Source organism: Talpa europaea, assembly GCF_964194135.1.
Source record: "Talpa europaea genome assembly, chromosome: 6".
In the NCBI taxonomy this organism is placed as follows: domain Eukaryota; kingdom Metazoa; phylum Chordata; class Mammalia; order Eulipotyphla; family Talpidae; genus Talpa; species Talpa europaea.
The window spans coordinates 70,660,098-70,683,092 of record NC_140072.1 but is presented as its reverse complement, the minus strand read 5'-3'; the positions used below and the strand labels follow the sequence as shown (position 1 = coordinate 70,683,092).

The 22,995-nt window shown below is 42.2% G+C and overlaps 1 protein-coding gene across 2 annotated transcripts in view; it reads left to right on the top strand.

Annotated features, from left to right (window-relative positions):
* The window catches only part of SPTBN1 (spectrin beta, non-erythrocytic 1), a gene marked incomplete at both ends in the record, with an annotated part of 142,883 nt that overhangs the window by 72,211 nt on the left and 47,677 nt on the right, over nucleotides 1-22,995 (top strand). For both annotated transcript variants that reach the window (XM_084235787.1, XM_084235788.1), the window contains 5 exons: nucleotides 1,620-1,771; nucleotides 13,256-13,429; nucleotides 18,914-19,005; nucleotides 20,081-20,161; nucleotides 20,544-20,659. In XM_084235787.1, the coding sequence (XP_084091913.1) occupies nucleotides 1,620-1,771; nucleotides 13,256-13,429; nucleotides 18,914-19,005; nucleotides 20,081-20,161; nucleotides 20,544-20,659 (615 nt within the window). The remainder of the gene's footprint in view (nucleotides 1-1,619; nucleotides 1,772-13,255; nucleotides 13,430-18,913; nucleotides 19,006-20,080; nucleotides 20,162-20,543; nucleotides 20,660-22,995) is intronic.

The following is a 22,995-nucleotide window of genomic DNA, read 5'->3' as shown; positions in this document are numbered from 1 at the left end:
GTCCTACTCTATCTAAAAAGCCAAACTCAGGTTTAAAAAATACAACTTTCTGTATATAAAGTTACCATTCATCATGGTGATTGTGTGATTAATAATGCATGCTGTCTTTTCTATATGACATACTATGATGATAGCAGTGCAGTTCCCCTTTCTGTCTGTGGCATGCCCCTCACTGCCATGTGCTTGTTCCCTCAATCTTGTCCTCTCTGATCCTTTGTCTGTTTCTGGTTGGCATTTGTTCCTAGGGAAAGGCCCTTCTCTCCCTCTGGATGGATGGGCTGTTCCTTTAGGGAAAGATTGGCCCTGGAGGAGCAGCTGACTGTAGCAGGTGGCTGACTATCTTGGCTGGTGTTCCAGTGGCCTCACCTGCCAGGTTGGTAGCAGTAATGGCTCATCCATTGTAGTCTCTGCCTCCTCCCTCCCCATGGTGGGGGTGAGTGAAGAACTCAGTAAAACCTTCCAGGTAGACTTCCCTAGAATGCTCTGGCCAGTACTCCCAGGCCATCTGGCACATGCCCCATCAGCAAGGGTGGCTTTTCAGTTATCACTCAGTGGGGCTTAAATACATAAACCATTGTCTGGGTCTGCTTCATTTGTTTGTTGTTGATTCATGTGTAAGTGTCTTGGTGGGTTTGAGTTTGCACTGGAAGGAGGCAGCCTTGAGGTTCTTTCAGCCCAAACTCATGGTGGTAGAACTAGAGGTGGGGAAGTAACTGACAGGAGGGTAGCTCTGTGAAGGAAAGTGGGTGAGTATGAATGTGTGGGTCCTGGGCACTTTCTGTGGGTCTCTGTTGAAAGTCTTCAGCACATTTTGCAGAAGCAAGAAGATTGAGTCAATTCTGGCCATTTTATGCTCTGAATTAGAGCTTGATCACCAAGGCTTGAAGAACTTAATATTGTTTCCTGGATGACTTAAACATGCAACCACCACACTTCAGATTATAAACTAGCAGTTCCTGCCATCAAATGGTTGGAGTTTGGAGGTGATAGTTGTCTACTTTTTTATAGCTCCTGAGCCCAGCGTCTGCAAATTTTTGGTGAAACTTTGGATCCGTGAGCAGCTCTGCCAGTTTCTGGCCAAATCTCTTTACACTCTATCACCTTGCCTATCATTTTTCTGTTGCTCATGGAGCAAGCGTGTGACTGAGCAGGTAAAAGGGTCATTGCAAATCAAGGTCATGAGTGAATTTATCTTCTCAGGTGATGGCTCTGCTCTGTTCATGAGGAAAGCAATTTCTTGCTGTTTCCTGAGCTTTTCTACACTATGTCCTTCTATATACTAACATACACATTAGAAACTTTACCAATCAAATAAGGTATTACTGGGCAGGACTATGGACTAGACCCCACTGTGACGTACGGCATCCTGCTGCCCCTTCAGCAGAGATGGGAGAACATGAAATGAATGAGAGCATAGGATATCCTGCTGTTGTGACACTGAGGGGCTCCACTGTTGCTGATAGAATTCCTGTGTTCCCAAAGAGTTGGTTGTACATATGAAGAGCTAAGCAGAGGTTTCATTAATTTTCCTCTTCTTCCTTGGGCTGGGGTCCTGTGATCCTGTGAGCACAACCCCACCTCTGTGGTTGGAAGTAAAGTGAATTCTCCTCTGCTTGCAGATGAGCGTGAAGCTGTGCAGAAAAAGACCTTTACCAAGTGGGTCAACTCCCACCTCGCCCGCGTGTCTTGTCGCATCACAGACCTATACACTGACCTTCGAGATGGACGTATGCTCATCAAGCTGCTGGAGGTCCTTTCTGGAGAGAGGCTGGTGAGTATCAATGTTGTTAAGTGTCTTCCACCGTAGGTGTGAAAAGATTTTTGAAAAATCACATGTGGACTTGTCTCCTGCTGAATTCTGCAATTTATGGATGATATTGTCGAGAAGGAGAATCTCGATACCTCCATTATAACATTCTGAGTGTCTGGGTGATGTTCTTGAACTACAATAAAGTAGCCGTGTTCTGGTAATTTGCATGGTACTACCTCTGATCGGAAAGATCTTGCTGGCTTCCCCATTAAACAGGAAATTGAAGGGCCACTCTTGGGCACTGTTTCCTACAAGATCATGGAATAATTTAGATTTGTCTTACTGATTCTCTGGAAAATCTGAACTGCCATTTTAAGGTGGCAGGAATTGAATTCAGTGGTGTCAGTAGTGTTTTACTTTTCTTCCTGCACACTTTATTTTGGGGGTGGAGGGAAAGACTGATGTTGTGTCATCTCCTTGGAAACTAGGAGCTTGTGATGAATTAACTCACTTTTTGAACAGGGCTGTTGTCAGCCTACTGTAAAAATACTATCTGTTTCCACTTTGCAGAGCTACCATGCTGTCTCTAATAGGACTTTTGTTTATGAACATTAATTCAAAGAAGTTTAAACCAGTCACTACAACTGACCCAACAGGTTTTGTCTCACTTTCGTTTGAAAGTGGATGCTGTATTCCACCAGAGCGCATGCAGTTTCATAGATGGTGGTGGGGCCAAGCCAAAAGCTGACGCCCAGGGAGAGAGCCCACATCTGTAGTGACATCACCAGGAAAATATGATGCTGGTGGTTGGCAGGGCTGCTAGGAAACCTTATTTTTAAACATGATCTCCACCCTGTAACTTGACAGATGCAGTGGGTCTTTGTGCAAACCTCCCCACACACCTCTGGCCACAGGCAAGGGACAGGGTTGTACCCTGCTCTATTATTAGACCTCGGACAAAATTTCTTCTGAGCCTGGATAAAAGGGCAGTCAGTTTTCCCTCTCCCTGATCCTCCCTGATCCTCCTCTGAAAAATAATGAAGCCTTATCTTACTCATACTGAGTGTTTTCCCCTGCCCTTTGTTCAGTGAGCATGCAAATCTGGTAGCTTCATTTTCTTTGAGAGTTTGTGGGTCAGACTAGACAATCTAGAGAGATAAAGGAGGCTCTCACCCACGACCACGCCAGTAGTCGAGATGGTGGCTCATAGGGTGAGCGTGGCACAGTGGACCTATGTGGGGCAGGCAAGGGCTCGTCATTTATTGCACTTTAACTTATTTTTTGAAGCAAGACTTGAGAGCTGGCCAGAATTATCTTGACATGTAACTTAAAATATACTTTCAATAACCAGACTCTTCCCCACCTCTCGTTCTTTTTCTCCCCTTCCAATGTTTAGCCTAGTATAATTGTTTATTGGTTTATTTTATGAATGTTGTTTTGAAAGTAGCTTTAAAAAATCATTTAAGGTCACATGGGTAGAAATTAGTTTGAACATTTTCTTCCCCAGTAGGGTTCTGTTTTCCAGGCTGTAGGGAGTAAATTGTTCGCCTTTGAAGGTCCTCAATCCTTTTACATGAAGAAGATTGTGTCTTTGGTAATGTTCACATGGTAAATGATATCCCATCCATTTAATTCTGGACAGGGCAACAAAAATATTAATAGGGAGAAAAAAGCAACCACAAAGTATATAATTCTTAGTTGTGTGTGGACACTTACTCCCACTCCTCTTTTGTTTCCTGCAGGCAATAATTTTGGGTTTGTTAATTTTTTCAATTTTTTGCAGTTACCCAGAAACCTAAGAGTGTTGAGATAGAGAAGGACATGCTAGGCACCACAGCCTCTTAGGTAGTCAGTGTCTAAAATTAGGTACACTACCCAAGTGCCTTTCCTTTAATTATCCATTCCTCACAGCCAATCCTTATAATAAGTTGAGTGGTCTGATTAATCATCTTATTCCAGAAAATAAGGATACCATAGATATTGTGAGATAAAACTCTTGTTTGTTTGGGCTGGAGACTTTCAGCTTTTCTGTCCCTGTGGTGTATTTAGTTCACCTTTCTGCAGCTGGTTGCAGAGGCTACAGGGGACTTGTGTTAGATACCCTTTCTTGTAGGAGAGAAGCTCCAGAGAGGGCTCTCCTCACCCCAAAGGATCCTTCCAAGTTCAGATTCCAAAACCGGTTAGCATGTCCGGGTCTGAGTAGATTAACGTGCACTTTGAAACATGTCTCATCACATTCAGTCAGCGGTGGGCATTCTGCACCAGTGATCCACATCCACGGGGAACGTGAACATTTGCACTCCATTTGGAGCTGCATCACAGTCAGTATTTTAGCATTGGCACTTAGCACCAGCTAGGCAGTAAGTAGTAGGTAAATGTTTTGAAGGACTTTGGTATCTAAATGTATTAATACTTCATTAAGATAAATAGATTCTTCCAGCCAGTTCATCCCTCAAATTATGTCCCCAAAGGACTTAATTTGTCTGATTTATTAAAAAAAAAAATTGAGATATTTTCATATAACCCTGCCTTAAATTTTGGCTAGATAAAATCTGAGTTAAAATTGAGGTTTTACATCAGCATTTAGATTATTTAAGGCATGTGATTCTGATACAGTGTGGGGAACATCCAAAGGCACAAATCCCCATTTCTGGTCCTGGCTTGGGCAGGATCCCCATCCAGAAGCAGCCCTCTCTCTGCTTGGTTTTGTCAGCTCATGGAGCAATAAGGTTGAGTCAGAAAGTTGCAGCTGATTGGGATTGGATTGATGACAAAGAAGGACATTCCTCTCCAATAACTGGAATAACTTTCCAATAACTGAAATCAGGGTTGGTGGTATAATGGTGAGCATAGCTGCCCTCCAATGACTGAAATCACTGTGGATTATTACTCTCTAACGGCCTTGCTTTTAAATTCCCTGAAAAATGTAGACCCACCCTTGACTTTAGCATCTACCAAAGAGGTGGAAGTAGGGGGGAGATGCAGAATCTGTGCTGGTCACTTTGTCATTGGCCCCAGATCCCAGAACTAGATTAGAAGGGGACTTCTAATCTTCCCTGCAACATTAACATCTGGAGGGAGTGGGGTTTCTGGCATGGGATCCTCAGGCCTGGACTTGATGGTGAAGTGGAGTCCCAGGTCCCAGTACCTGCATTGAACATTTGCCTGTGCTTGTCACTGTCCTTCCATGGGCCTCAGCAGATGATTTTAGTTAATATGGCCAGTTTTCTGCTTTGCTTCTGCCAGACTGAACCTTCCCTCCAATGGAGAGTAGATAAGGTTTTCTAAACACCTCTGCCTTCCCCCAACCCTGCCATTTCCATTCACAGGTATCACTGGGTTTTGGTTGCTTCATGATTTCCTGATATTCTTCTAGCCTTGTTAATCTGAAAGAAGAGAAAGCAACAAAAAGCAGATTTTTTTTTTTCTTGGTGAAAAATACAGATTTACCATGACATTTATTAAGCATTAAATCCACATTCAGTTGCTCTGAGTTTCACACTAGACTTTTGTCAGGAGACCCCCACTGGCATGTATAGTTGTTGAGACAGGATTTTATAGACCAGCCACAAACCCGTTTTTTGTAATATCATCTGTGTGAGAGAATTTACTTTTGTTCTAAGCAGCTTGCCACAGAGGAACACCCCCTCCCCTCTAAAAATAGTGGTCTGGCTGTTGCACAAATGCAAAAAGTGAATAAAAATAACAGTAAGGGTATCCTGTGATAAAGTCTGAATGAATGGCCCCAAAGCCATAGGGTTCAGGAAGGGGAACACCCTTCTGGATGGGGTGTCAAGAAACCCTGGAAGTGAGTGGGGCTCTACCTGGATCTTCTTGTATCCAGGTGGGGGTAGACAGAGAATATTGAAGTCAGTGCCAGATGTGAGGAAGAGTGAAGAGTGCATTTGCATTTGCGGGGTGTGTCAGGAACCGGTGCAGGGAAAGCATGCTCAACAATCTGGAATTTGTTTTTGGAAGGAGTGAGGGTGGTAAGTAACTTCAGCATATAGCTCTTTCAGTGTTTACAGAGAAGTGCCACACACATCATCTCGTTTGGTTCTCACAATCTAATGTGGCTGCACTTCTGTTAACTCCTCTATAGAATAAACAGAGTGACCAATGACTTGCCCAAGGCCAGTTTCTCTTAGCAGTAATAGACCTTGGACTGCAGCCCAGGTCTCCTGTTCCCACTGAATCGTGATAAGGAGAAAATACTCTGCGCGAGTGGGTCTCAACGGGATGAGACAGGCAGGAATCAGTGAAACACAGTGTGTTGGATCTTGGTTGATTTTAATTAGGTTGCATCATTTATGCTCTTGTTAACCTCAAAGTTTGATGTGTAGGGAGGAGTTTGAGAACTTCTTATGAAATGAGTGTGGCTGCATATCATGTTAGAGGAGATTTTGGAAATAGCATTCCCCATCCTACCCTCAGTATTAGGTAAAGGGTTGTGTGTGTGTGTGTGTGTGTGTGTGTGTGTCTGTGTGTGTTGATAACCTATTTTTAATAAAAAGAAAAACGTAAGTAAATGTCTTAAATATCTATCTTACTGGTATACAGAGACCAGAGAAGTTAGTGCCTTTTCTCTATTTTTCTCCTCCTCTGAACAAGAAATAGATCAAGTAGGAGGGACTTGAGAATTTCACCTGCCTGCTAGTGAGTCTTCCACCATGGTACAGAAAGATCAAATTTTTTAACTGAAAGTGTAGTGGCCACCAAGTTAAATCCTTACATTTCATAGATGCTCTAACTCAGATAGTAAGTGGTGGGCGGCCAATCCCCGGGCATGTGGTAGAGGCAGAACTAGACCGAGAGTTAGCTTCTCCCTAATCCCAGGACTGGTGCTCTTTTTACCTGCCAGCACGTCAACCTTGAAGAGCTGTCACCAGGTGGCTTCAGGTTGCTTTGGCTATCCATGGAGACAGTCAGAGGAAGTGGGGTTAACCAGGGTAGAACCTGGTAACCCAGATTGGGGGTAGGAGAGATTCCCAGAACACCCTGCCAGGAAACCTCCCTTAAGTCTTCCTCTTATATTCAAGAGGGCCAAATCAGCTCTTGGAAGCCTTTGTTTTCTATTTTCCATCTCTAGACTCTGACAGAATGCCTAACATTGTGATTATTGTGTAGTTCCACAAATCCTGATGCCCTGCAGGGTGTAATTGACCCAAACTCAAGACTTGGCAGGTACCTGGCTGAGAGGTGGACTTGGGAGGAGCCATCCAGCCCCTTCATTCCTCTCTAAGGGCTGAGGGCCTTGCTAGAGAACTTGCCCCAGGGCACACTGCCCTTCTCAGAGGCGGCCTTGGACTAGCTGCTCTAATAAGCAATTAGAATTAAATTTTCAGATGCCAGAGGTGGTTGTTTACCCTTGTTTTTCCCACTAATCCTTGGAAGTCAGAGAATGGGTCTGGAATGATGTAGGGATGGAGGTATGGTTGGTAAAGATTTGAAACCAGAAAGGGACCTTGGGAAGGGGAAGCAGAAGAGCCAGCAAAACCCAGAACAAGGTCCATGGTGTGGGAGTGCAGAAAAGCTTGTAAAAATGATTTAAAGGAGGCTCAGTAAGCTCTGAGGCATTTCCTCCAAGGACAGGCCTCCTTGCCTGAAGTTTCTGAGTCACATATGTGTCTGGTGGTATTGATCCTTGTGTCCGCACTAACAACATTTCAAACTGCCTCGTTGGAAGTCACACATAGGACAGACAAGCCTGTGTTGCTGTGGGAACAAATCTATGTCACACTAGGAATTTGGTAATAATTAATTGAGACAGGATAGGGAATGCTTTTCTTGGCAGAATTAGCTTCTCTTGGGGGTGAGGCTTAAGGTAGTGTTTATTACCTAGAGACAGGCCCCTCCCCTTAGTTCTGTTGTGTTTAGTTCTTTCCATTGTTATGTATTCTTCCTTTTGAGATTAGTAATATAAAAATAGCTCTGGTGGCTCAGTGGTTGAGCGCTGGGCTGTGAAGCTGCCCGCAGCCTCTGCAGTGCAGGTTCGATCCCCGGCCACAGGCGAGGGTCCCACATGGCGCGCAGACCTCTCCTGCCGCCTGCTGCTCCCCTCAGCAGTGTGTTTCCTCAGTCTGCCTGTTCTTTTCCCCGCTCTGGCTCTGGTGAATTCTCTCACCCTCCTACGCTTCTGACTGTACCCAGTGCTTGTATAAATACATAAATAAATCTTAAAATAAATAAATAAATAAAAAATTGAAAGCTACTTATAGTAGCTTATAGTCTGTGTTCTGGTTCTTGGTGTAACATAGAGACAAACTTTGGTTCTGGCCCACACACAGTAACGGGCTACATGTATTGCTTCATCTCCCTCAGCCAGTGTGTTTGCATCCATGAAAATGAAAGAACAGTAATTGCTATTACACAGTGTTATTGTGAGGGTTAAATACGATAACAGATACAAACCACCTAACAGGTGAACACAACAGTTGCTCAATAAGTGGTAGCCCAGAATTTCTAGATCTTAGGAGCTCTGTGTTGTATATGGCCTAAACTTTGCAGTATAGAGCCTGAAAACATTTTAGAACACCTCTCTGAAGCAAACAGAACTCAGGACTGGAAGTTGGCATTGTTAAGTTGTGGTCGATTCTTACTCCCCCCTCATGTTGTGTACCCATATATTATCTAACCTCACTGAGTCTTATTCTTTTGGTTTAAGAGGGTAATATTCCACTGAAGACTAGTGCGCTCCAATTGAAATTAAATACGAGAGTGTTTTGGGCCTCCCTGGTGGCGCAGCAGGTTGAGCGCTGCGCTGTGAAGTTGTCCGCAGCCTCTGCAGCACGGGTTGGATTCCTGGCCCGGCCTGGGAGAAACCCACATGGCATGGTAGACCACTCCTGCCTCGCCCGTTGCTCCCCTCAGCAGTGTCTTCAGTCTGTCTTCCTGTTCTGCTCCCCGCTCTGTCTCTGGTGAATTCTCTCACCCTCCTGCACCTCTGACCTGTACCCCAGTTATTGTATAAATAAATAAAATCTTTTTAAAAAAATACAGGAGTGTTTTGAAAAATGTGAAGGTAGTTTAGTGAGGTGATAAAAGCAAATCTAATAACTTAGTGTGCAATAGTTGGCCTAGTTAGAATCACTAGCTATATCACACTGATGATGACATTTAAATTCTCTGTTAATCATACTTCACATACATGCTTTCCCATCAGTTTTGTATCATTGAGGTAGTATAGGTATGGAAGCTCCAGGTGCTGTCAGGGTTTGGGTATTTTACCTCCTTTTTCATCCCAACTTCCCTTCCTCTGTGACACCAAGCAGCTACATTTTTCTCTACCACCTTTTCTTTTCATTTTGGTCCAGAATTTAATTTGGGGTGTTAGAATTATAAATTTAATGTCATCATCACTGTTACTGGGCACAGACTCTTCTGTTTTTAAACTTGCTTTTCAGCTGATGTATATCAGCTTTTCTGTCTCTTAGTTGAAGAGTTCTATCTGGACCTTAAACACTTCTCATTGCTACAGAGGGGTATGTTATTTCTAAGTAAATGGGGACCCAGGTGGCATAGGGACAGGGAGAGGTATGCCCCTTTGCCAGGAGAATTGCTATGATAAAAATACTTGAGATGCCCTTTGCTGATAGACACTGCGCATGTGAAAACCCCAGGATGATTATTGTACCATTTCATTTATGTAACAGCCCTTTGAGATAACTATATCAATATTACCCCCATTTTTGTGGTTACATCCTTGAAGAGTAAGACAGTGGTTTTCTTAGAAATTATAATTTAAATATGAGCGTGTTAAAATCAGAATCTTCTACACTGAATTGCCCACCAGAATATATTGTGTATATCTGTTTTGCTCATGTTTGATGTCTTAAGAGATAGAAAGGTCAGGAACAATTGGAAATTGGGAAAAACAAACTTTTCGGGGTAGAAAAGCAGATATCTTAAAATCTTGGTTTGGTTTTGGGAGACTTGTTGGAAGGGGAGGGGTCCTGAAAATTTCCCATTTTCCCTGACTGTTAGAAATTGGTAAGAATTGTTTTTTTTCTTGTAACTATTTGAAAGTGTCTGATCATTCACTTGAAGAGGCTTGTCTGCCATTTTTATCTCCATGCCTTCCTTCGTCTCATGAGCTATAGTTTTGGGAGGCCAGTGCTTGCTGGGAACTTCAGTGGCAGCCAGGGCTGCAGTGAACCATTCTTTGCTCCTCTGGCATAGCTGGTCACTATCACCTGAGGGTCCCTGTAGTATGGTACTAGCCTTCCTTAACTTTCAGGCAAGTAGGCCCCTTTCACAGTCACCCCCCCCCACCATGCTTGTACCCCATATTCATATGGAAACCCATACACATTCCACAGAGATTTGTAGAGAGAAGCTTGGAATGTATTTGTTTGGAGTTGTGTTTGTTTGAGATTTCAGTTCTTCAAGAAAATGTCTGAAAGAAGAGTGGTTATGCCTGATGGAGCCGGTGGATGCCCACAGCCCCCAATCTGTTCCTTGTTCTTCTCCTTACTTCCTGATTCCATCTACTCATTTCCTCTCTCCCTTAAGTAAGAAATATCCTTTCCTGGCCTCTGAGAGGTAGGTTTCCGAGAATGCTCTTTGCAGATGGAATGCCCCTCTCCTCACAGCTCTGTCATGTTCGGCATGAAGACAGTATTTTAGTGGTCCACCCACCTGTGCTGTTTCCATCACAGTCCCACTGGTTGGCACCCAATCACTGAGAAGAGCTTGAGGAGAAGACCTCAACAGCAAAAAGAAATGTCAGAAGCCCTTTACACCATACCTACCAAGAGGCAGTAAAGGCCCATCCTTCAACTTCAAAGAAAGCTTTGACCAAGAGTCACATTCAATCCAGAAGCCACCTGGATCAGAGAATAAGGAGCTGTTGTGAGTGGTCACTTTTCTTAGCATTCTGAGAGGACCACTTATTGGTGGGGTGTCAGAGGAACTCTTTAAGTGCACATGTGAGAACCAGATGCACAGTTCGGTGGCTGCTTACCTGGGGGATAGCTGGCCTTCTCTCCTCACCAGGGACACCATGGTTATGCACACATCTCTCCATCTGAGGGGAGGAGCATAATGCTGTTGGTCCAGTGGCTCTCTTGGGGAGACTGGTGAGCATAACTTTGAAAGAGAGGGTACAGTGTTACTCTTAATACAGTCAATCATGGAACCCCACCCCCTTTCTATTTTATATTCATCATTTTTCTTACCTCATTAAAGTGCTTAATTTTGATATAATGGTATCACTTGACATAAGTAAATAAAATCTTAGCATTTCCCACGTAAGTTAGTTGTGAAATTTCTCAAGAGAAAATGCTTTTTTTGGTCTGGGGACTTAAAGCTACCATAATAGTGTTAAAAGCTTGACTTTTGGAGACATTTCTTTTTCCATTGCTTCTATTTGAAAAGACAATCTTTCACTTATGTGCGGTAAGGCCTCTGGTTGCATTCTTTTTTCCTCAGATCAAAACACATTCTTCTATGCTTGCTAGTTTTATTTTTAAAAGAGAAAGTCAGGGAGAAAAATAATAATCCAAGACAAGGCAGACCTAAAATGGCCACTTACTAAGTCATCTTCCCTTCAGACCTTTTCCATCTAGCAAATAACTGAGTTCTCAACTGCAGAGAGGAAAATGGGTTGCGCCCTTGCTGGATGTATCCTGCTCGCTGCACAACTGCCTGCCTTTCTTCTCTAAGGCCAGCTCAGTGCACACACCGTGCCCCATCCACCTAGGGTGTTTCCTTTTGTTCACCTTGTGCAGAACGTATACTCCTCACCAAACCAGAGACCACTGGGAATAGAACAAAAGTACAGAGGTCATCCCTTGCTCTCAAGAAGCCAGTATTCTAGCTGGAAGTAATAAGAGCAAGACATGAAATAGCAGTAAAAATAGAAAATAGAATATGATCACTCCCTGAACATTTAGATTATGAATGTGTAGCATTTGGGGGAAAGGGCAACATGTGAGAATTCTGGGGTAGTTACACATGTCTCCTGGAAGGAAAGATGTACTTTGACCCAAGCCTTGAAAGGTGACAGGAGTGTGGTGAAATGGCCAAGGAGATGCTGGGAAGGAAGGACTGCAGCACCAAGTCATGGTGGCTGGTGGGGACTATACAGCCCAGGGTGTCTTTGCAAAGTGGTGAGAGCAACCCAAACTGCAGCCTCTGCTAGAGGGGGCAACAATGATGGGCAATGATGACAGGAAGTAAGTGGAACTATGGAGCTGGCAGCAGAGGGCTTGGACTTGCTCTTGACATAGTAATAATGTAGACCTTTGGGACTTGAGAATTGTGTGTGTGTGAATCTTTTGCATTGCTTATTTAAATGTTCACTTTCCAAGGACCCTTTTTGGATTTTGACAGAACTGGGTAAAAGGAAGAAATGTTGGGGTATTAAAATTAAACAACAGGGCCTCCCTGGTGTCCTAGGGGTTAAGTCTCAGCACTATGACCTGAGTTAGATCCCCAGCCAGGGAGATAATCCACATATGGCACAGCAGACCTCTCCTGTCTCGCCTGCTGCTCCCCTCAGCAGTGTATTTCAGTAGATCATCCTCCTGTTCTGTTCTCCACTCTGTCTCTGGTGAATCTTCTCACCTCCTACACCTTTGGCCCACACCCCAGTTCTTATATGCATAAACAAATAAAAATAAATTTTTAAAAATCTGTATATAAATTTCAACTCCCCAAAATTCCTCCGCTAATAGACTGCTATTGAATAGAAACTTTACCAATAACCACTCTGTTAACACATATTTCGTGTGTTCTCTACATTATGTACTGTACACTGTATTTCTATAGTAAAGTAAGCTAGAGAAAAGTCTAAGTAGATCATAAAGGTCTTCATCCTCATCATCTTCTCATTGAGTAGGCTGGTGGGAAGGCAGAGGGGGGAGTTGTAAAAAAGCCCTGTGCAAGTGGACCCGTGCAGTTTAGACCTTGTTGTTGAGGTTCAACTGTATGCTAATTTTTCTCTCCTTTATCCTTTCTTTTCAGTAAGTCACATCCATTTACTCAACTCCCTTCCTATCATACTCAACAAAATCACCACTTAAAAAATTCCTCCTGATTGGGTATACTTTTTTTATTTTGAGCCAACCTTGGGAAATGACCCAACCTGGCAAATTTCAAACCTGTTGTTACATTTTAATATAGCCAGAAGATCCTCAGAGGTATTTTGCTGTGCTTCTGCAAAAAACTTGTATGGATGGCAGCTATAGCTTTGAAATTCTTTATAAAAATTGGGTTTCCTTTTCTCCTAAACTTGCAGCTTCTATGCTCATTTGTAAATTGTATAGCCTCCATGATTAAACAAACCTCTAAGGAGTGATCAGTTACCATCCCTTAAGTAAATTTTTCTAAGACTCTTAGATAAATACTACCTTTGGATTGAGCAAGCACATGTTTTATAGTGTCTTGGTTTGGGTGGGTGAATGTTGCATGGAGGGGCATGTGTTAGCTCTTCAGGTAGGAGCTCTGAATCTGCCTCTGCCCCCTTTGGAGGATCTCTTCTCACCTGTGCTCCCCCATTTCTAGCCTAAACCTACCAAGGGACGAATGCGCATCCACTGTCTGGAGAATGTGGATAAGGCCCTTCAGTTCCTGAAGGAGCAAAGAGTCCATCTGGAGAACATGGGGTCCCATGACATCGTGGATGGAAACCACCGACTGACCCTTGGCCTCATCTGGACCATCATCCTGCGCTTTCAGGTAAGGGACCAGGCCTTCCTCCCAAGAACCAGGTTAAAACCTCATCTCAGAAACACATGTGCAGAGTGTATCACCCCCAGCTGCCCTCCTCCCATGGTTTTGCTGACCCCTGAAAATTTGGGCTTTTCTGAAAGGGGGATTTCAGGCCTATATCCCAGGTCCCCACTTAAAACCGGTCTCTGCTTAACTCAGTTTTCAGGAGCAGAGGAATAGATTGTGGTTGATGCTAGGTTACTAGCTTCAGATCTCTGAACTTCATCAGAATATGGCATGTACTACCAAATATTTTTAGAAGTTACTTAGGATTATGACGTGTGTGAGATCTGTTTCCACTATCCATTCTCCTTTGGGATGTGAAGATACGGTTTTCAAGAGGAAAATGCAAAAAAGCCATGTTTGTTTCGAATTGATGATTTTTATGGGTTTGTTATACTTGAGGAGAAGGTTCTGAGAATATAAGCTTTATAAGCTGAAAGGTACTCTGGAGGTCATAGTCTAACTCCGATACCTTAAGTAGAAAGACACAGGGGAGTCTTGCCCAGAATCCCACAGCCATTTGGGTTTGCAGTGCATACCTCTGACCTCTTAGGAGACAAACATCTTTGGCCTTGATCACTGATTGTTCCTCGAGGTGCATGCATGAAGTATTTCATGCTCATGCTTTTCAATTAAAATTTGAAGTGCAAGAAATACTTTGGAGTGTCAGGTTACTCTGCAAACAAATGTCCTAACAGTCATGTCTCCTCAGTGGCTGTGTTCTTTCTGCTTTTCCTTCCTCTTCTCCCCCTTTGATAAAGTCTGATGGACTTTTCTGGGTAAATAAAAACTCATCAGGAAGGGGGAAAACAGTAATCAGATCATAGTTCCATGTTTTCTTATTAAAGCTTTGAAATCAGCCTGTAACCAATCCCCCTTTCCTTTTCACTTCCTCAGGGCTTGGGATTGGTTTTATGTTTATAATGTTCAGGGTGTGTATGTGGGAAAGGATGGACGGGAGAGGGTTGGAGTTACACAAAGAAATGGATTCTGGAATGGGTGATCCCCAAGCCTGCCTGACCAGGTTGCTCCCTCAGGAGAGCATTTTCCTAATTCAGACTCCCCGGTCCCAGCCCTGTGGTTCTAATTAAGCAGTTCTAACTAGGGAACCCCTGTTAAAAACGAACATCATTCATGGAGTTAATCACAATTAAGAACACTTGCAAATAGAACTATAGATTTCATCATTTTAATTCCTGAATGATTTGAAAGTGGAGCAAATACCATTGAATTCACTAATTATTTGCTCTTGGATCTTAGGCCAACAGAGGTAAAATTAGGACACTCTTTGTTGAGCCTTTGAGTTTTGTAGAGTAAAAAGTTCTATTGGCCTGTAGTAATCAGAGCATGAAGGCATCCTGTCGGAGGCCTCTCGACATCGGGTCAGTGCCCTTGTAGGGGAGCTGGCATAGGCGGCCCTTTCCAGGATTCTCAACCTGAATTGGGTTGAGTCATTGACTAATTAGCTTCCTGCCATGCTGCCTTTTTCTGTACTTGAACCTGTAAATGCTGGTATGTACTTTCTTCCTTTGTCTTGAGGTAAGAGGCATAGGGTGCTGATGTCACCACATGGCCAGCAATGCTGGTGCTTTACCCAACCTCCTCCAGCAATTTTATTAAGTCATCACCCACTCTATAATTTTTTTTCCTTTGCTATCCAATTTTATTTTATTTTTTAAAATTTTTTTTTATATTCCCCATACAATTGCAACCCCCTTATTTTGAACCCAATCCCTCCTTTCCCCGCCTCCCACACCCCATAGAGTGTCTCTGGTTCGTAGTTGTTTGTTGATTTTGATATTTTCTTTCTTGTAGTTATTCTTTTTCCTGGTCCCTTATTTAAGTTTTCTAGATTCCTGCTGTGAGTGAGACCATCTGGTATTTTTCTTTTTCTTTCTGGCTTATTTCGCTGAGCATGATCCCTTCCAGCTCCATCCATGTTGCTGCAAATTGCATGTGTTTATCTTTTTTGAATGCTGAGTAATGTTCCATGGTGTATATGTACCACATCTTCTTTTTTTTTTCACTTTAAATTTTTTTTCTTTTTTTTTAAATAATAAATTTTATTTTTATATTCCCCATACAATTGCAACCCCCCCTTTCTGACCCCAATCCCTCCCCTCCCGCCACCCACCCCCCCAAAAGGTGTCTCTGGTTCATAGTTTTTTGTTGATTTTGATTTTCACTTTCTTATAGTTATTCATTTTCCTGGTCCCTTATTTAAGTTTTCTAGATTCCTGCTATGAGTGAGACCATCCAGTATTTTTCTTTTTCTTTTTGGCTTATTTCGCTGAGCATGATCCCTTCCAGCGCCATCCATGTTGCTGCAAATTGCATGTGTTTATCTTTTTTGAATGCTGAGTAATATTCCATGGTATATATGTACCACATCTTCTTGATCCAGTCATCTATTTTTGGGCATTTGGGTTGTTTCCAAAGCTTAGCTATTGTAAACAGTGCTGCTATAAACATAGGGGTGCAGGTGCTCTTTGGAATTGATGTTTCTGTGTCCTTTGGGTAAATACCTAGGAGTGGAATTGCTGGATCATATGGAAGCTCTATGTTTAGTAGGTCCAGAAATCTCCACACAGCTCTCCATGGTGGTTGGACCAGTTTTCACTCCCACCAACAGTGCAGGAGAGTTCCTTTTTCTCCACAACCTCGCCAACATTTGTTGTTGCTAGTTTTTTTAATATGTGCCATTCTCACTGGTGTAAGATGGTATCTCATTGTAGTTTTGATTTGCATTTCCCTGATTACAAGTGATGTTGAACATTTTTTCATATATCTGTTGGCCATTTCCATTTCCTCTTCAGAGAAGTTTCTTTTTAGCTCTTCGGCCCATTTTTTGACTGGATTATTTCCTTTGTTTTTGTTGAGTCTCATCAGCTCTTTGTAGATTTTTGTGATTAGTCCTTTATCATTAGTGTTGGGTGCAAAAATGTTCTCCCAGTCTGTGGGGTTTCTCTTTGTTTTTGTTACTGTCTCTTTTGCTGCGCAGAAGCTCTTTAATTTGATGTAGTCCCAGCTGTTGATCTTTGCCTTCACTATCACTGCTTTGGGTGATGTGTCTGTAAAGATGTCTTTGATGTGCATATCATGTAGTGTTTCGCCTATATTTCCTTCTATGTATTTTATGGTTTCAGGTCTTATGTCTAGTTCTTTAATCCAGTTTGAGTTGGTTTTTGTGCATGGTGTGAGGTAGTAGTCAAGATTCATTCTTTTGCATGTAGCGACCCAGTTTTCCCAGCACCATTTATTGAGCAAACTTACTTGGCTCCAATGCATATTCTTTGCTCTTTTGTCAAAGATTAGTTGACCATAAATCTGTGGGTTTATTTCTGCATTTTCTATTCGGTTTCATTGGTCTGTGTGTCTGTTCTTGTTCCAATACCGTGCAGTTTTGATGATTATGGCTTTGTAGTATAGCTTGAAGTCTGGGAATGTGATGCCTCCATTCCCTTCATTTTTTTTTCAGGCTATTCCATAAATTTTGTGTATTGATTCTGCATTAGCCAAAGCCCAGCTCACGTTCTGCCTCTCTGTAAAGCTTCTCCATACAACCTACAAAGATCTCTTCTTTTTCCCCTACCTCATAAATAGACCACCTTGTCTTAAGATTCCTGGACTACATGGTGGGGTGGGTGAGAATATGTGTGTGTGAGTCCAGAACTCCCAGGATGTGTTCAGGAGGCATCTCTTAAGTACTGATGACAACACACAGGTTTTATTCTGCTGTCCCCTAAAACATGGTGTGAGAAAGTAGAATGAAAATCTTTTGAGTTTGTCTCATCTGAATAAGGAGCTGTCTTCATTTCAGAAGGGTAGATGATGCTTTTAGATCAACAAGTCTGGAAACCTTCCTTTTTCACACAGAAGCATAAGAAATTTGACAGTGGTTAGTGTATAAAATCCCATTTTTTTTCGGTGAGTTTGTGTCTTAAATCTGAGTGAGCGTTGTTCTTTCACGTCCACTTGCAGTTTATGTAAACTCAGATTTCACTTATCACAGTTAAAAATGGAGACTCTAAATGTAATTATTTCAGTTCCTAGATTTTTTTCACCCTACTTGAAGGTTTCTAAGTTACTAATCTTACATTTCATCTTCTCTATCTTTCAAAAATAATCATGGGCATGTTTATAGATTAAATGGAAGAACATTTTATAGGGGCCAGGGCAAGGAATCTTGAAATGATTAGAGCTGAAAGATGATGGATGGTCATCTTTGATGGTCCAGCCCTCATTTCCACATTTTATTATTATAGGCACGATGCTAAAGACAGATGGGTATTTAAAGCATTTGTGCAAAATCACATGACTGGTAGCCAAAGCACTCAAAGTTGTGGTTCCTGACTCTGCACTCAGCACTTCATATTCTTTTTTCATTTACATAGGTAGCCACTGTTAATGTGGCCAGTTTTGTGAGGTAGCCACTGTTAATGTGGCCATTCCTCAGTTTGGAAGCACAGGAACTTGCCAAAGGACACACAGTAGGTGTTGGTGCCTGGATTCAGATCTAGGCAGTCTGACCTGGATGCCAGTAGACCAGGCTCTGTGTGTAGTATTGAAAATATGCTGTCTGTGAATGGCTTATGGATACAGGTTGTTTTAGTCCATATGGGCTGCTATAACCACAGACTGTGTAACTCTGATAATAGAAATTTATTTCTCATAGTTCTGGAGGATGGAAATGTGAAAAGTGCCAGCTTGATTGTGTGAGGAACCTCTTCCAGGTCACAGAGTTCTAGTATCTTCACATGATAGAAAGCATTTGGGATCTTTCTGGAGCCTCTTACAGTGCATCAATCCACTATAATCTGAAAAGTGGCTGATCTCATGAAGGTAGAACCTTCATGATTTAAGCCCCTTGCAAAACCCCACCTACTAAGAGGGGTTAGAATTTAGGGGTTAGGAGTTGCTGCTATTTAGACCATAGCAGCCCATGGAAGCAAAGTATTCAACTACATCTTTTATTAGATTTGGGTCAACTTTCAGAAAATGGTATATACAGTCTTCCTCCATGAAGGTCATACCCTTCTTTAATGGTGTGGAAAATGTTTGGCTATGAAAAATTGAAGTTAATGTTTTTCTGGGGTTTCATAAGGTTCAAGGGCTACTGTATGAACTACTGTGCTAATTTGAGGTTTGAAAGATCAGCTTGAAAGTAGAAATGATCCCTAATTGGTGCTGGGAACTCGCACAGGTAATTAGTTTTCACTTCTGCCTTATTTTTATGCAAAGTAAAAAAGCCAGTTCTGATTGGTATTTCTTGAGGTGAACCCTGATGGTAACTGCAGTTACCATTAATTAACACTCAGTAGTTAGTCTTCAGGGCTGGGCTTTGGTGTAAAGTTTGCTCTCTATGTGCATACAAACCTATTCTTCAGTGACTTCTCATTATGAGGCAGATGACCCATATGTTCTTTACTTTTTCTTTGTACTTCTTAGATCCAGGATATCAGTGTGGAGACTGAAGACAACAAAGAAAAGAAATCTGCCAAGGATGCATTGCTGTTATGGTGCCAGATGAAGACAGCTGGGTGAGTGTGAACCCAAAAGGGATTAGGAATTGCTTCTCATAGCACTAAGTTCTTCTGTGGTCATCACTAATAGGTGTTGACAAGTCTCCATTGAGAAATCTTGTTAAGTCATAAACAGTTGATTAACATTTCAGCTCTCAAGAGTGGAAGGAATTGTGATTTATAGTCTGGGCTTATCTCCACAGAAGTTTCCCTGTCTTTATTAAGGAAATGCCAGAATGCAGTAGATCCTGAATTTTAAAACGCTGCAAACAGCTTTTAGGAATCACATCCATGTTATTTAAAACAAAGATTTGTGGGTTTTTTGTCCCTTTAATTTCTGCTGCTTTGAGGAGCTTTGTGCCTCAAACATTGCGTTTTCTTCATTTATTGTCTGTCTCAGTTCTCCTTCCCTTGATTCTATTAAAATTTCAGTGAAATACATATTTTAAGAACAGCATTTTTTATGTTGCTCACTGAAATTGTCAGGTCTCATAGGTATTTATTGAGAACTGTTTTTGTACGAGGCTAACTGGAACGTTACTCTCAGAACTACTTGGAGGAAAAATGTAACTGTAATGGACTTGCTTAGTCAACAGTAGCAAGCATGCGGCCTAGTATTAATTATCAGTATGGTATAGCATAGCTAAATGGAAGGGATTTTTTGCAGGAAGGTACTTGATTTCTAAAACTTCATCCCATGAACTGGTAATACTACCTGCTTCCTCTCTCCCAAAACAATATGTGAGTTTGGATCTCGGCGACTACATTGTCCTGATATCCTGAAGGCAAGAAGAAGCAAAAAGGCTTCAGATGTCTAGGTTGTGGTCACTTTTTCCTCAGTAACAGTGGTGTTTTAGATCTAGGACACAGTTCACATCTTTTGTCTGAATTATTGAAAAAGAAAGGTCACATGATTGTGTATTTTTAATTTACAGCAAGCTGAAGCTGAGATGATGCTTGCTCTGACTTGATTGTTAATGCTAATAATCTCTGCCTCAGATTTTTACAGTGCTTATTACACTTTTTTTTTTAAACACTGCATTTAACAAAAGCATAAACCTCTCTTTGATAATTCTGTTGCTTTTTCTGACAGGTACCCCAATGTCAACATTCATAATTTCACCACCAGCTGGAGGGATGGCATGGCCTTCAATGCACTGATACATAAACACCGGTAAGTCCCGAGAAGTCATACAGTCCCAAGAAGTCACACAAGCAGTTTTGTGTTAGGATGTTGACGCATTTCTGTAGCATACCAGGGGTGACTTTTGATCCTTTTGTCCACTGCCTTAGCTGTTGGCACCACTGTGGAAAGTCCTGCATTCCATGTGAGGAACATGTGAGAATATGAAAATTCTCCCAAACAAAATACCCAAGTTCACTCACTACCTTTAGTTTTCTTAATAAATATTGAAGTGTATATTCAAAAGTCAGGTTTCATTGTTTGATGATTAAATAATATAGAATTTGACTTCTCTTAAGTGGTGAATTTAGTGCTTTTGGAGTAATGATTATGGTTCATTTGATCATTTTGGTTCTGCTCTTATTCTATATAGGCCTGACCTGATAGATTTTGACAAACTAAAGAAATCCAATGCACACTACAATCTGCAGAATGCATTTAACCTGGCAGAGCAACACCTTGGCCTCACCAAACTGCTGGATCCTGAGGGTAAGGACTTGAAGTTAAAAGGCAGGTTTTTAGCATCTCCAGAACGGTGGGTCTAATAAAAGTAATCTGCTTTGTATCGGTTTGTTTTGTGTGTACAGTATACTTTGGAAAATAACCAAGGAAAAGGGACTTAATTTTGGTATGGAAGTTACTTGAGGATTTGTTCAAAGGGTTGCATGTGACAAGGGCTTGAAAGATGCTTATGTCTTAAACATGTGGTAAAGGAGAGGCCGTGCTAGATACAGGAAATTTCATGAACAAAGGTGCAGAACCAGGAAAGAAGATGGTGTATTTGGGGACTAACAGTTCATTGAGTTTAGTGTTTGGTAATAATAAGAAGGCAGGAGATGTCCCAACGGGTTCAGCTCTTTAGAGGTTATTCAGAAGGCAGGAGAGAGGTAGTGAAAGTTCTTAGCAGCTGTGCTCACAGAAGAGAACCTGCACAGGCTTTTGATGAATGCTTTTTTTAACTGATATTTGTGGCAAGTGGCATGGTTTACAGGGGGTTGGAGATTGGAGGCTGGGGACCTATCAGGAGATTGTACAATGTCTGCTTATGAGCAAAAGTCAGTGTAAATGAGGAAGGTGCATCAGAAAAGCAGAATTGGGGGGTGGAAGAAGTAATAACAGTTCTTTCTTCTGGCTGTCTCTCTTGGCAACACTGCATTCCATTCTGTACATGCAGCTTCTCTTTCTCTCTGGGTCCCTGCAGCAGAGCCTCAGAGACCGAACAATGTGGGGGCAGTTCCACAAGTTGTAACTCCCTTGTCTAATCAAATCCTAAGTCTGTGCTGTGTTTTAGCACAAATCATCACAGGTAATGTTTTCTAATTTTGAGATGCATTTAAAAATGTAAGAGAATTTGTTTGTAGTGTTAGAGCTTCATAGGTCCTCTCATCTGTAAGCAAAAATTAGAGAAAACTGCATATGAGTGAAAGTTTAGAGTTCTTATAAATATAGAACAGGAAGTTTAATTCCCCAAGGGCAGATTGAGGTCATAGGCTGCCAAGCAGGCTTCTTGGTATTTTCAATGCATTAGATTCACTGATATGTTCACTACAGGAAGCTGAGATAAAATTATCTTTGTGCTAATCCATTAAATGATTTCTCAACATAAACTGAAAACTGAAATTCCTTAGGCTGTGATAAGTCTTTGTACTTAACCCCTACCTTCCTATGGGAAGTTTTTCCTTGGCCTGAGCACTTTGTGGTTTGATAAAGCAGCATTTTTTTTTAATCACTATGACAGAGTTTTTTCATAACTTGTTCATTAATCTTTCTAATCATTACTTAGTATGAAAAGGGCATTGGTGGGCCTCCCTGGTGGCACAAGGTTTAAGACTCAACCTATGGAGCTATCCACAGCCACCACAGCACGAGTTCGATTCCTGGCCAGCCAGGGAGCAACCCACATGGTGCAGCAGACCTCTCCTGACTCGCCCATTGCTCCCCTCAACAGTGTACTTTGGTCCATCTGCCTGTTCTGTTCCCCACTGTGTCTCTGGTGAATCCTCTCACCCCCTGTGCCTCTGGCCTGTACCCCAGCTCTTGTGTGCATAAATAAATAAATCTAAAAAAGGGGGGGAGGGGACATTGATGTCCCCAAATCACAAGACAAGCTAAAAAGACACATAGGCTAAGTTGATGTCACTTAGGTTATGGGTTTGATCTTTATTATTAGTTATCCTTAACTATTATTAGTTGTCCAGTCCCCCTGAATGCAGCAGTAAAATACAATGTAGACAGGTTTTGGTTTTTTTTTTAAGATTTATTTATGCATACAAGAATTGGAATGCAGGCCAGAGGTGAGGTGGATAGGAGTGAGAGGAGTCACCAGAGTGAAAAGAGTGGGGAGTAGAACAGGTGAATCCACTGAAATACACTGCTGAGGGGAGCAGTGGGTGAGACAGGAGAGGTCTGTTGCTCCATGTGGGTTAGCTCCCTGGCCGGGTATCTAACTCATATTGCAGTGGCTGGCGATAGCTTGATAGTGCTGTGTCCTTAATCCCTGTGCCATCAGAGAGGCTCTAGACAAGTTTTTTTTAACAAAGTGTTGCCTGCTTCTTCCTTCCCAGTTATGTCAACATTTTTTGTTTATTAAATTGCCTATAAAGACTGCATGTTTTTTCTGGCCTTCCTCTAATTCTCCTTGGTGCATATGTGGACAGGACTGAGCCGGTGCAGGAGTTGGCCACAGGGACCCATAAGTTGGGAAGTCTCTGTAGTTCTGGCTGGTTCTGCCATTGCTAGCCTCAGTGATACTGGGCAGGGACCTTTCCAGCCCTGTGGAGTGTTGCCACAGTCCCACCTCATGCAGAACTGACAGGAGGGTGGAA